The 12,933-nt window shown below is 38.8% G+C and overlaps 1 protein-coding gene across 16 annotated transcripts in view; it reads right to left on the reverse strand.

The window, feature by feature from the left end:
- The window catches only part of LOC136445610 (LIM domain and actin-binding protein 1-like), a 48,030-nt gene that overhangs the window by 3,037 nt on the left and 32,060 nt on the right, over positions 1–12,933 (reverse strand). For 5 of the 16 annotated variants that reach the window (XM_066443702.1, XM_066443703.1, XM_066443716.1 and 2 more), the window contains 17 exons: positions 12,759–12,815; positions 12,343–12,393; positions 12,045–12,095; positions 11,787–11,843; positions 11,367–11,423; positions 11,178–11,228; positions 10,936–10,986; positions 10,761–10,811; positions 10,385–10,441; positions 9,894–9,938; positions 8,513–8,693; positions 6,136–6,192; positions 5,453–5,503; positions 3,884–4,871; positions 1,700–1,839; positions 1,045–1,237; positions 509–651 (listed from right to left, as the gene is read on the reverse strand). In XM_066443702.1, the coding sequence (XP_066299799.1) occupies positions 509–651; positions 1,045–1,237; positions 1,700–1,839; positions 3,884–4,871; positions 5,453–5,503; positions 6,136–6,192; positions 8,513–8,693; positions 9,894–9,938; positions 10,385–10,441; positions 10,761–10,811; positions 10,936–10,986; positions 11,178–11,228; positions 11,367–11,423; positions 11,787–11,843; positions 12,045–12,095; positions 12,343–12,393; positions 12,759–12,815 (2,281 nt within the window). The remainder of the gene's footprint in view (positions 1–508; positions 652–1,044; positions 1,238–1,699; positions 1,840–3,883; positions 4,872–5,452; positions 5,504–6,135; positions 6,193–8,512; positions 8,694–9,893; positions 9,939–10,384; positions 10,442–10,760; positions 10,812–10,935; positions 10,987–11,177; positions 11,229–11,366; positions 11,424–11,786; positions 11,844–12,044; positions 12,096–12,342; positions 12,394–12,758; positions 12,816–12,933) is intronic. The other 11 variants (XM_066443708.1, XM_066443704.1, XM_066443705.1 and 8 more) reach the window with 11 other exon arrangements.

The following is a 12,933-nucleotide window of genomic DNA, read 5'->3' on the forward strand; positions in this document are numbered from 1 at the left end:
ATAAAAGATTACTTTTTCATCACGCAAGAAACTGTCCTGGGAAGAAGACAGGGGTGGGCAATGGAAAAGATGGGAACATTAAGAAGAAGTGGGGCTTGCAGTAGAGCTTGTCGTGAATGCCAGCAAAAGTGCCCAGACTGCAAAGATAAAAAAGATTTAAAGATTACTATTCCATCAGACGAGAAACTGTCCAGGGAAGAGGAAAGGGGTGGGCAATGGAAAGATGGGAACATTAAGAAGAGAAGAAAACTGAGAAGGGTGGAGAAAACTTTGACTTCCGTGGCGCCCAAACGGTCAAGCATTTTGACTAATTTAGAGTAATAGAATACACATGAGGCATAAATGTCAAGAAAACTATTATAACATGGGCATTTCAAAACAAGCTAAATTTTCCCCTTGCACATCAGCTTTGAAATCTTCAACATTATGTTTTTTTTTTATATTCTTGTTTTATATTTATTGATAATGATTTATGATTTATCAAGTTTAAGTAGCCTTTGATCTGTACCTGAGTACTTTCTTGCATTGGTCGCACTTGAAGCAGCTCTTGTGAAACGTGTCGTGGTCTGTGGCAATCTTCTCCATGGCATAGACGGTCTTCTCACAGGCCCTACACTTCTCCAAGGGTGGTGTTTTAAACAGGGAAACACTCTGGAAATGACAGATTTAATAATCCTTTAGTTACAACATGTATCATGGTATAATGAGAAATCTAGCGAGTAAAATTCGTCATGTACAAGAAAGCATGAGATATGTCGTTGATGAAGGTTAGACATCCAGGTAGTAAGATACGCCAAAAATGTCACTGACAAAAGACAGCAGATGCTGTCTGAAACGTCTGACTGTTTCAAAATTTTATCCAGTTGCGTGTCAACTATTTTTGGCATGAGATATGTCCTTTTTTTAAAAGCTGACAAACTTTTCTTCTGCCAGACAAAGCTGGCCTTTGTGGAAGATTGTCCTGTTTCTAGAGGGATTGTGGTTATATCTAAGTGTACATGTAGAAAGGCATGAGGTATAGCTGCATGATCGAGTCTAACATACCTTTGGTTTGGCCTTGGGAAGTGTAGTGGGCCCCGATTCCTCTGTTTTGTTGGTCTCAAACATGGCTCTCAAGGACTTGGCAGACGGACCTTTGATCTCAGCCTTGCGATGTTCAACCTCGTCATCGCTGAAGCTAGTTTTCACGGCGTGGGCTTCCCCCTCTTCACTACTGCTGCTGCTGGTGCTGTCTCTCCTGAAGGGATATCATTAAAAACATTTCTTACATTACGTACTAACTGTCTTACACTTAGATCCTCCCGTGCCTAGTGGCACATCAGGTCACTAAGAAAAACTCATATCATTCAGTATAGTTTTGGGCCAGGTCTTTTTGTAGCATTTGTGGCCATGTACATGTGTACAATGTAAGTTTTGGTCTTCGCCATTTCCATATTCCTTTGTCAGGTTGCCAGTGCAGCGCTGTTTTGGCACGTCTTTCCACAGGCATTCTGGGCACATATCTAATTCAATAAACCATTCATCATCATATAATGTGTACTTACAATTACATGTAACTGTTCTTTCTGTGATAGTGGTGCTGAGGGTTTTTTCCCCGGTCCTTTAACACACATCTTCATTCTATCTTTTTATGTTATGTTATATATCTTTCGGAGTATGGTAAACTTAAGTCGACTGAGTTACAGTTCTATTTTCTCACCTTCCAGCCTTGGAGATATCAGGAGTGCTGGTGCTGCGGGGTATGGCGACAGGACTCTTTCTGGCAGGAGCCTCAACGTTGTGTACATCCCCCTTCTCAAACATGGACCTCAGGCGGGCAGACAGCCCCAGGTTCACTACCTGAAACAAACAGAGACACTCACTCAATTATATTGTACTATACATGTAGTTTCTTTAATAGCAAACTTCTAATAACTGCACACCATCAACTTGCACCATTAGTGAGAAACATTCCCATAATTTCACTTACGGTTAAACCTATCCACAACCTGAAACATTGGTGAAAGATGGGCATTTCAAAAGTAATCCATTGTTAACCTTCTCCCTGCTGCCGTACATGTAGCCCTTTCGCACCAAAGTTGTATTGGTTACATTATCAGGTTAGGCAGCAGGGAGAAGGTTAAAGAGCTATGGAAGTATTAGGGACACAGTGTTTTGTCTTCCAGCACCAAACCCCAAATAACCTTGCTCCTATCACCGAGTTTGAAACAAAGACACTCCTAAACAAAGAGTTTGAAACAACAACCCTCTGGAAATGCTACCACCCCTACTGCAGAACAGAAAACAGTAAGGATTGTTAAGTGTGTGAAATACCAATACATTTTAGGTGCTACCCATCCAAGACACCTGTAATCTACTTTCGAAATACCACTTTGGTCCAATTTGCCCACTAAAGAAAACTACTGATCTACTTTTGCTAGTCTGGCCACACCGATTTGATTTTGTGGATGACATCCTCACATGTTTTGGTTTGGGGCTGTTTAAGAAGAAAGGGAAAATCCCTCCTTTAGACAGTTGGGCAGCGATATCGGACAATGACGGGCTGCCCAGACAAGTTTCTGGAAACTGGGAACTCGTTGTGAAGGCTTCGTTAACCTACCGCAAAACGAGAAAATATTGCAACTGTTATGAAACTGTGAAAAAATGACCACACATCATAAATTCACTTTTATCATCAGATTTTGGCTCACCAAACGATGTCATCCATAACGTAATGATTTCTTGGTGTCAATAGTGTTGTTTAAAAATTGAATTGCGGAATAAAGATGTCACACAGGCCCAAGAAACAAGATAATTCATATAATTTGAAGGTTCAACACCAACAGACAGAAATTTAGACTTGAACGTTGGGACAGCTTACATCTGAAGAGTAACCTAAATTCTTAAAAAGCATTTCACACACTTTTGATAATCTAACTTAATATACTATCAAAGACCATCCCCGTTAAACAATTTCATAGACACCTAAGGACAAAAGTTTCTGATTTGCCACCAAAGAAGGCCAACACCAGGTTAAAGGTTCGTAAAGGGTAGTCCCATAGCCTTTCGAGACCGTAGGGCCAGTGTGTTGGTATCCACTGTGTCTAGGGAACAGTAATGGAAGGCAGGGCCCATCCCTCTCCTTCCACCGCCTTTTACCTCCACAACCGAAGTCAGATACCATTCTACATCTGAGTAGAGTAAGGAAAGTCGTGTAAAGTGCCTTTCCCAAGAGAACAACATCAGAGGAATGTCAGAGGATTCGAACCCAGGACCGCCGGGTTCTGGGCCAAACACCCTAACCGTTACACCAACACCCTAACCGTTAGGCCCACACCAGGATCAACTGTCAAATGTTTTCACCTCTTCGTCCTCATCTGAACTACCTTGGTTGTCAGGGTTCTCAGCCTATAAGATGTCGACAACAAAGCTTTGTTATATCTAAGACTGAACTACAATATAGGATGTATATGATATAGAGAGAAAGACATTAAGATACACAATCAAATGAAAATAGCAGGTATAACTAATAGGTGGGTTGTGTGAAACTGTATTGGAAAATTGAAATAAATATTGTAGTTGACCATGAGGATGCATTTTTTCCTGCAATAGACACATTTGTCATTCCTTTCTCCAAACCAATTCAATTTGGACTTAAGCTTAAAGAGAACATCAGAACAAAGTCTTGGCAGGAATTTCGACCACGATACACAAAGAATAAGGCCCCTAAAACAGTCAAATTTTCCTACAAATAGTACAAGTCTTCTGTTTTTATCTTGACCAGTCATCTTGCTTCATTTTTATTATAAAATGCAGTACAGTAATTTTCTGTACCAGAAAAATAACTGGTGTAGCCATATGGAAAAAAAGGAAGAAGTAATATGTAATACTATGCAATACACACCTTATCAGGTTTCTCCTTGTGATGGTGGGATGTCGCACGGACGACCTCTGCATCCGGGTCCTGCTCCTGGGAACTGGAACTGCTGGAACTACTGCGACTTCGCACAGCGCCCTTCTCGAACTTCGCCGCCATTGTCCTGGAAAAGCTCGGTGCCCTATTCAGAGCTCTGCGAGGCGCTTCTTCCCTTTCCTCATCCTTCGCTTCTTTCTTCTCCAGCTTTTCTTCGTACCGCTTCTTCAGGCTTTCCGACTTTTTCATCTCTCGCCGCTCTGGTTGAGGCACCTCCTTTGGTGTTGGTTGAGGTTTCGGGGCGGCTGATTTCGTTTCCTCCACAGAGAAAGAAGCCACAACGCTTACAGGTTCTTCTTCTTCTGCGTACTCGCTGCTAGACGAAGAAGATGAACCAGACCGCTCTTTGTAGTTCTGGAGATCTCCACTCTCCCACCTTTTCTTGAGGTTTGAGGCAGTGCCAGCTTTGACCAGCTCACGGTCATCTGAGGTCGGCGTGGTGGACTTCACGACCTCCACATCCCCGGTGGAACTTCGCCGACCATTCTCATAATTCGACTGTTCGAATAATTCTTCATCTCTGTAAGGCGACGACCTGCCGTTGTCGACAACACCATTCATGTCGTGATCGGAAGAGGACGTTTTCATTCGCTGACTTGCCCTGGGCTTCTGCTCATCATCCTTTTCAAAGCTTTGGAATTTGCTTCTTGCCGCCTTGATTTCCTGCGCGACGACAGCCTCCTCTTGCCTGATGATGGCCTTGTGGGATGCGGAAGAGGTGCTCTTGCCGACGGTTTCCTCCATCTCATCCCCAGTGGTGGTACCGGAGGTGGACTCCTTCTCCTGATACGTCAGGAGGTCCCCACTCTCCCAACGCTTGCGGAGGTCGGCCAGGGTTCCCGTGGCGACCGATTTCCTGTCGTCGCCGCCGCTGGTGGACTTACGGGCTTCCCCGGATGAAGTGATCTCACTCTGATACCTGAAGGAAAGGTATAAAGAAAACTTTTCTTAAAGATGTCCAGCTATGGGGACATGGGGATATAATCTTGTTCACAAAGATTTATAGCATTAATCATGCATATGAAACTATAGACACATCTCCAATCATCAGCAATCATTAAACCATCATAAGTGCCCACATTTGAATTGAAAATCTTATTTCATAGAATGACTGCAATGTTAGTAAAAGGTATCAAATCTTGGCTATCCAACCATCAACCCTATGTGTACATGCACTGCACCGCATCATTCCAAGCCAAGAGACAGTGAGAAAGAGAAGTTCTCCACCAGAACACACGGAATACCAGGATCAAGGTCATTAAACTTGAAACTTATCATGTACATGTAGTTGGCGCCACCATAAGTGTATTAGAATCTTTTACTATATTCATTGGCTGTTCATATTAGTTTGATGTACACAATTTAGCAAGCCAGTAAACCACCACCATTCTTTAGTTAAGCTGTTCCTAGTAAAGTTTCTTAAGAGATGATTTGTTTTTTTAAGTTGACCCATAACCAGCAGACCATCACAGATAACAGAGCAGTTTCCGACTTAGTCACCTTTCCATCCTGGAGGTCACATTCTGGGCCGATTTGGGCATTATAGGTGTCCTAAGAGGGTTTATATGGAAAACATCAACTAACGCTCGAAATTTTAACTCTTAATCATAATTTCAACAGAAAATGTTGTCTTCTTTTCTTTTCTTTCAATTGGCTTTTGAAATACTGCAAATTAAACTAAGCAAAACATTGAAATACATGAATTAAAGTTAACCAGATTTTTCAATTTTCAATTTTTTTTCCAACTTCAAAGTAACCTGCTAAAGCCATTTAAATATTATGCTGTATCAGTAGCCATATACACAACAATAAGCTATTTCTTCCACATTTGGAAAAAGATAATTGGGTATCACCTATAATAATGGCCAAGTGGTTTTACATTACATACATGCACAAGCTGCAAAGTGAGTAAGTACAAACTCCAGGAAAACATGTAAGTACATTAATGGTACCTCTATGGCGCATACAGTTCGGAAAAATTAGCACAGCAAAACCACACGTTTATGACTTCCCTTAATATGTAAAGTAATCCATCCCCTCTTAAAAGTCATGTGGTTCAAAATCAGACTCTACAATCTTTGAATTTGTCTGATAATGGACCAAACCATGGCTGAAAGAGGGGTGTTAAGGGAGGCACACAAGCAATCACCACTGCAGGCAAATGTTGAATATTTTGTTGTCACCTGTTACTTTTGACCTTTATCTTTTCAGAGCTTGGATGTTCGGCAGACTGGCGGTACCTACGATAGTTATAGTAAAAGTAGAGGAGAGTCAACAACAAAGGAGACAGCAAACAGCCACATAATGTCCAGTACAGAGCCAAATACAAGATATAAGTGTTTCAGAGAGGTACAGATGCACATGAACTACATGTATATGTCGATGAAGGTTAGACATCCAGGTAATAAGATACGCCAAAAGACCGTTACTCAAGCAACTTGATAAAATTTTGAAACATGAACTATATGTCAATGAAGGTTAGACATCCAGGTAGTTAAGATATGCCAAAAGATGTTTACACAAGCAACTAGATAAAATTGTGAAACAGTCAGATGTTTCAGACAGTAGTGACTAAAGGGAAGATACTGGAGAACCGGGTTAACATATCAATTAATTAATTTTGTTCTAAAACTTGGTTCTCCAGTTCTTCTCTTTTGTCACTGATGAAAGACAGGGAATGCTGTCTGAAACGTCTGATTGTTTTTAAACTTTTATCTGGTTGCTTGAGTATCTGTTTTTTGGCACATGAACTATATGATTGTAATTGATATATTGAATGTTTCCTATGTTCCAAAGTGGAGTTCAATATATTCTCAAGTTCATGTGCATCTGCAAGAATAATCTACAGCATACAACATTCAAGACTTGTCCCTCCAACTGTTTCCCTTTTGATTGGTTAGAAAAAGGCCAATCTCAAGGCAGTGTCTTCACTCTGATTGGTCTTAGATGGTCCAATCACAATGATGAAAGTATTATCTCTTTAGTTTGAGTATTCCATTCAATTCCGTGCACGATTTGCAGCTTTTCAAGTCATCAATTATAGTCCAATGTTATGCTCTTAAACAGTTACTGACCAAATGATAGCTTATTTTCCAGAACCTGATGTAAGGCCATAGCAAGTAAATTTTATGGATGACATCCTCCGCAGACTCAAAAATTAATGAGATAGGGCGAAAAAAAAACAAGGCGGGCAAAAAAAAACAAGATTCATATATTTTAAAATTTTGATATCATAAATCTTGTTAGATAAGAATTGAGGCGACGAAATATGATATCATGACCAACAGATCTTTTATTCCTGTATTCAACCAATGAGGTTTCATATATAATATAAAACCTCCTTGATTCAACAGTAAACATGTCCTTGTATATGTGTATAACGTTACATCTCAATAGACTAACTACAACAAATGCAGAAAAGAGCTTGTTGTACCATCATCTGAAGCAACTACACTGGTATTCATATGCGATGAAACGCCTTGTGTATACAGCTCAATTAACTAGAAACTCCCCCTCCCCCCATTATTTATATAATGGCCTTCCTAGAACAAATGCAGAAAACAGCTTTTTATTATACCATCATGGGCAGGAACCACACTGGGTATTCATATGCAACGAAACACCTTAGACTGTCAACAATAAACTGTTCGTGAAGATGTGTATACAGTTCAATTAACTAGAACAAACGCAGAAAACAGCTTGTCATACCATCATGGGCAGGAACTACACTGGGTATTCATATGCAATGAAACACCTTAGACTGTCGGAGGGCAATGAAATTTCTTGTTTTTTATTTCAAAATCAGGTGAAAATTAATGAGCGCGCTGATGTCATCCATAAAAATTACTTGCTGTGGCCTAATAGATGATCAATTTATTTTCCTTCGTCTCTCTACACATAAAATAGACAAGGAGTTTAACAACTTTACTATTTTACTTACTTTTACAAATGTAGTTGGGGGGCAAGTGTTGCAGCACTATTCATCATTAATTGATATAATAATCAGAGAGAAAAATCATTTTCAAAGGACAGAATGTTTCAATCAACATACAAAGTTGCAAGATGAAATTATGGCTGGAAAGAGGAGAAACAATCATGTATCTGCTGCAATCATCATAATTATTAAGCAGTGAAATACAACACAATATGGCAGGACAGATGATACATAAGCATAGAGGTACACAAGTTACCAAGTAGGCTAAATAGCTCTGTCAACATCGTCCTAGTGTCATACAGGCAGCTAATCATTTTAAGACTTTCTTCTTCTTCCTTTCACTCTTTCTTTCTCACTGTCTCTCTATCTTTCCCTCTCTGTATGTCTGTCTGTCTCTCCGTCTCTCTCGGTATGTCTCTAACTCTTTGTCTCTCTGTCTCTCTCTGTATGTGCTGTCTTTCTGTATGCATTCTCTCTCTCTCTCTCTCTCTCTCTAGATCTGTCTCTCTATGTATGTCTGTCTCTTTCTTTTTCCTGTCGACCATTCATCGATCAATCATACATCCATGTATCCACTCACTCATTCACCTATTCCTTCATTAGTTCATTCAATAATAGTGACTCACATGGCCATTCTTTCCTTGACTGACAGCAGTTGCTGCGGTGTGTCAGACTTGGTGGTACTCCCCTTCCTCTTCCTCCCATCTTCCTCCTCCTCATCACTGAAGCTCTTGGAGCGACTGGACTTTCTGCTGTTCTTCTGACTTGAGGGGGACTCCACATCCACCCCACTGTCCGGGGTCACAACTGGAAGGAAGAAGACAAGGAAAATATGACTTAACAACGTTTGAAGCATTTCCAGACATTTCCACAAAATTGATATTCGTCTAATGTATGGCTATCTGTGAACCACCACCGTATGGCCACAGCAATTTAATTTCTTGGTTCTCGGATTTTATAAAATACTGCTAGAGTTGAACATCAACATGAATGAGTCTGAGGGGAAAGTCTGTACCTTAGTACACACAGTTTCATTAAGACTTAGTGAATAAAGCCAGATGCCGTGTTTCTTCCAGCCCTCTGTTTTCATGATGTCTGACTTGCTAACATTTTACAAGATTCTTGATTCTTGTCTTTTATTGGTTTGTTGTGTCATACTTTTGCTTTGGATCCTTGGTATATGTGTTGCCTTATTGTATTATTACTGCATGTATGTTTATTTGTTATTTTGCAAAATGAATAAAAAAAATTAAAAAACATTTTACAAAATATAGTCCGAGAACCAACAAATCAAACTGGTGTGGCCTGAACATAAGCTGAAAAGAAAGTCATCATGCAAACTGCTTTAGTCTCAGCATTTGGCCTCCACATGTAGATCATGCAGTACTAAGGTCAACAATTCTGATACAAGGTATCAATGGGACACCACAACCTCTTTCTTGGTCAAACAACCTTAGCCAGCACCAAATGAAGTAAAGAATTTCATACTCTTTTTTGGCAAAGCCCTAAATGCAGACTTTTTGCCTAAAACATCCTTTGAAGGTGTAGCTGCAAAAAAGATGGCTTATGTTCAGTTTAAAGTAAGTGTACAGTACTAAAAACAAGTAAAAGTACAAGTAAAAACTGTTAATATGCATGGATCCCTGAGAAACACCACCCTGTACGTGTATGTGTAAACAAATACAGAAAAAAGAAAGTTATCATGCTTTAGCACCAACAGGGAAATTATGCAGTAATGAGATAATTTCAACAAAACTTTGAAGACAGCAGAATGAAGAAAAGTGTGATCAAAGTTAAGTACGAAACATAGTGTGATGACCTGTACACCTTGCCTCAGAATGATAAGTCATGTACATGTACATATAAGTAACAATACCATGGCACCAAAAAAACTCCAGGACTATGTGCAAAGTAAAGAAAAAGGCCTAGTCAACCCCTTTTTCGAACAACCTTCAACAAATCTATCACCAATAGTTTTTAATGAGAATAAAAGTAATCATTGCATACTCTGTTCTGAGGAAGAGAACTTCCTGTCTTTTTCCTTTGTAGGTGCTGTAGAAGAGATTGATTATATTCAGCTTTAGTATACAGTATTCAAACATAAGTATTCAGACATTGTCATGATATACCATAATAATATATTATATACTGTATTTAGATAAAAAGTGGCATGTCATGCATGGTACTTTGAAAAAATGAAAGCTGAAAAAAAAGAAACTTGCAAGTCACCAAAGACCCAGGGGGATATAAGACAACAGGATAGTCCCATCAAAGCAACAGTTGAAAGTGTAAAAGTCAAATAACTGTTTAAGACATATTGCATGCTAGTAATCAGTGACATCACTTCAGTGTTAAAAGGACTTTTAGTACAAAGTAAGGGAATCTTCAATCTACACCTTGGAGGTGCACCATCAAGCCCCCTTTCCCCAATAACCCATGAGAAGTAACTTTATTGCTTGCAATTTGGTAACCTCTATCGCCAAAGAGGAATTTCATACTCTTTGAATTTGATGACAACAGCGAGTCCCAATCTTTAGCGTCCTTTGACGACTTGGCTGTAAATTAAAGCGATTGTTTGAAGTCAGTTTCTTTTTCTGATTTATGAATTCTACATATTCAAAATTGGCCGAAAGATCAGCAGCATAACGATTAATCTATTCAGGCAGCAATGTTCTACTGTATATATGCGAGCTGTTAAGAACCAAAGATGAAAATCACATGATTTGCAGTCCCCAACATAGCAGTCATGCAGTATTCCCATCACCATAACCAACCATTTATAAGACAAACATGTAAGAAGAAGACTTTTATCCAAGCAAAGCATTCTGTCAATCACCAAACATTTTCTTTTCAGAAAACAAAATGACAGCATACTATTTTCTGGTGAAGAGGATTTTTCCTCTGATTTTTCCTTTGCAGGTGCAGCTACAAAGCAAAGAGTTTATAGTTGATATAGATATCAGAAATGATGATATATTAGTAATACAAAATCGTATGAAAGTAAATAAATGTAGAGAGATTGAATATCTTTCAAGAAAATAAAACATACTCTTCACTGAAGTTGGAACCTTGATGTCCTTTGCCTTGTCTGTGAGAGCGACTGAGAGAAAAATTGTCAGTCAAATTCTCTGAATAAGAAAAGTCAAACCACTCCCTTCCACCCATTTCATACAATTTACATAAAAGCATCAGGCAGAAATTCTATATATGCTAATCTAAATGCTTAGAGTTTAGATTTTGATATGAATCAGTTTTGCCCATCACCAAATACTTGGAAAAAACATGGCATACTGTTTTCCCGAGGCAAGGACTTTGTGTCTGTTTTTTCCTTCTCAGTTGTTGCTATAAGTAACAAAAAAGTACTTCAATTTAATTTCTGTAACTAGTGTAAGGAATATATAAGAAATAGATGCAAATGGCATTATGTTTGGTAAAAGATTTAAAAAACGACTGCATCATTCTAATGGAATAGACACATACTCTTCAGTGAAGTGGAAACTTTGGTGTCCTTTGGTTTTGGCTTATCCACTGAGTCAGCTGAGAGAGAAATTTAAAAAAGTGTCTTGAATTAGGTCAGTCTATGCTACCATGTATGTTTCTATGTGAAATAACCAAATTGAATCACCCCCTTTCACCCCTCTGATAAATTTATCTACAATAGAAAATATAGAGGTAAGAATCCTACTGTAACAGATTTCATGTCATACCTGGGCCGCAAGAGTTTGATACAGGTGTTCGGGACCGTGCGATAATTTTAACGAATATACAAAATCAATGTATAGGCAGGCCAAAGGCTGTCGGGCTGGTACCTCGGGTGATATGGAATACCCCGTGTTGTATTCTATCAAATGATATTTTTTTAAAGCTAAAACCACCACCAACACATATAAATCCACATACATGTACTCTTCCGTGTAGAAGGAACTTTGCTGTCTTTTGCCTTGTCTACTGGCGCAGCTGTGAATGGAACGAATTTAGAAAATGCACAATTACACATCTACACCAAAAAACAACAAAATCCCTCCCCGTCACCATTTTGATATTTTTCTATAAAGGAGATATGGTGCAGAAATTCTGTGAATACTCAGACTTAAAGTGTTGAATATTGAATTTAAAAGTTCGTCCATCACCAAATACCTTTAAAAAAAGATTGCATACTGTTTTGTGGAGAAGAGATCTTTCTATCTGTGTCCTCCTTTACAGGTGCTGCTACAAAAAAGGGCAGGTTAAGTTAATATCAGTTTGTTTTTGGTACAGGAGAAACTGCTTTTTTTGCAAAGCCTACATGTATGTATTTGCCAGCGCAATTTTCCTGATTACCCGGCTATACAAATTACGTGGTGTAGGTCAAAAAGGCATGAGTGAAACTACGGTGTACGTGTGTATGGTACTAATAGACACGTATTTGAATGTAAAAGGAACAAAAATTATTACAGCTTAAGAAACAAAAACATACATGTACTCTTAAGGGGCTCCTCTTTGTGCTTTGACTTCTCTGTGGACACGGCTACATGTAGGAAATGAATATCAGACTTTTCAGTGTATGCTAAAAAAAAACTACATTCGTCAATATACTGTAATTCTTGATTTGTTAACTTACGTTCAGCTAATTAAATGGTCACTAGTCAACTGCTAAAACTTCATCATTGCAAAAATTTGATAACTAACATTTGAGACAGTGATGCTTGTTCCCAGTGTTAAAATCAAATGCTGTGAACAACTTCCTTTCCCCCCAACCATCAACCGCAATATTACAGTGGAAATCATACCACTCCCTTGCACCTCTTCCATGCAGTAGAATAGTCCATATAAATCTGACATGAACACCTTAATACCTGACACAAAAGTGTGCAACGAGTATCACATAGTTACCCTTCTTTGAGAAAGGGACTCCACTTTCTTTTTCTTTGTATTTGTCAGCAAATCTGCCTGTATAAGAATGAATGTTGCTTTAAATTGAAGATAAAATCTTTTTTGCTTTAAATTGAAGTAATGATTTTAACATTATTGCAAATGTTTTATAATTGGTAGTGCAAACATTTACATA

Source organism: Branchiostoma lanceolatum, chromosome 12, assembly GCF_035083965.1.
Source record: "Branchiostoma lanceolatum isolate klBraLanc5 chromosome 12, klBraLanc5.hap2, whole genome shotgun sequence".
In the NCBI taxonomy this organism is placed as follows: Eukaryota; Metazoa; Chordata; class Leptocardii; order Amphioxiformes; family Branchiostomatidae; genus Branchiostoma; species Branchiostoma lanceolatum.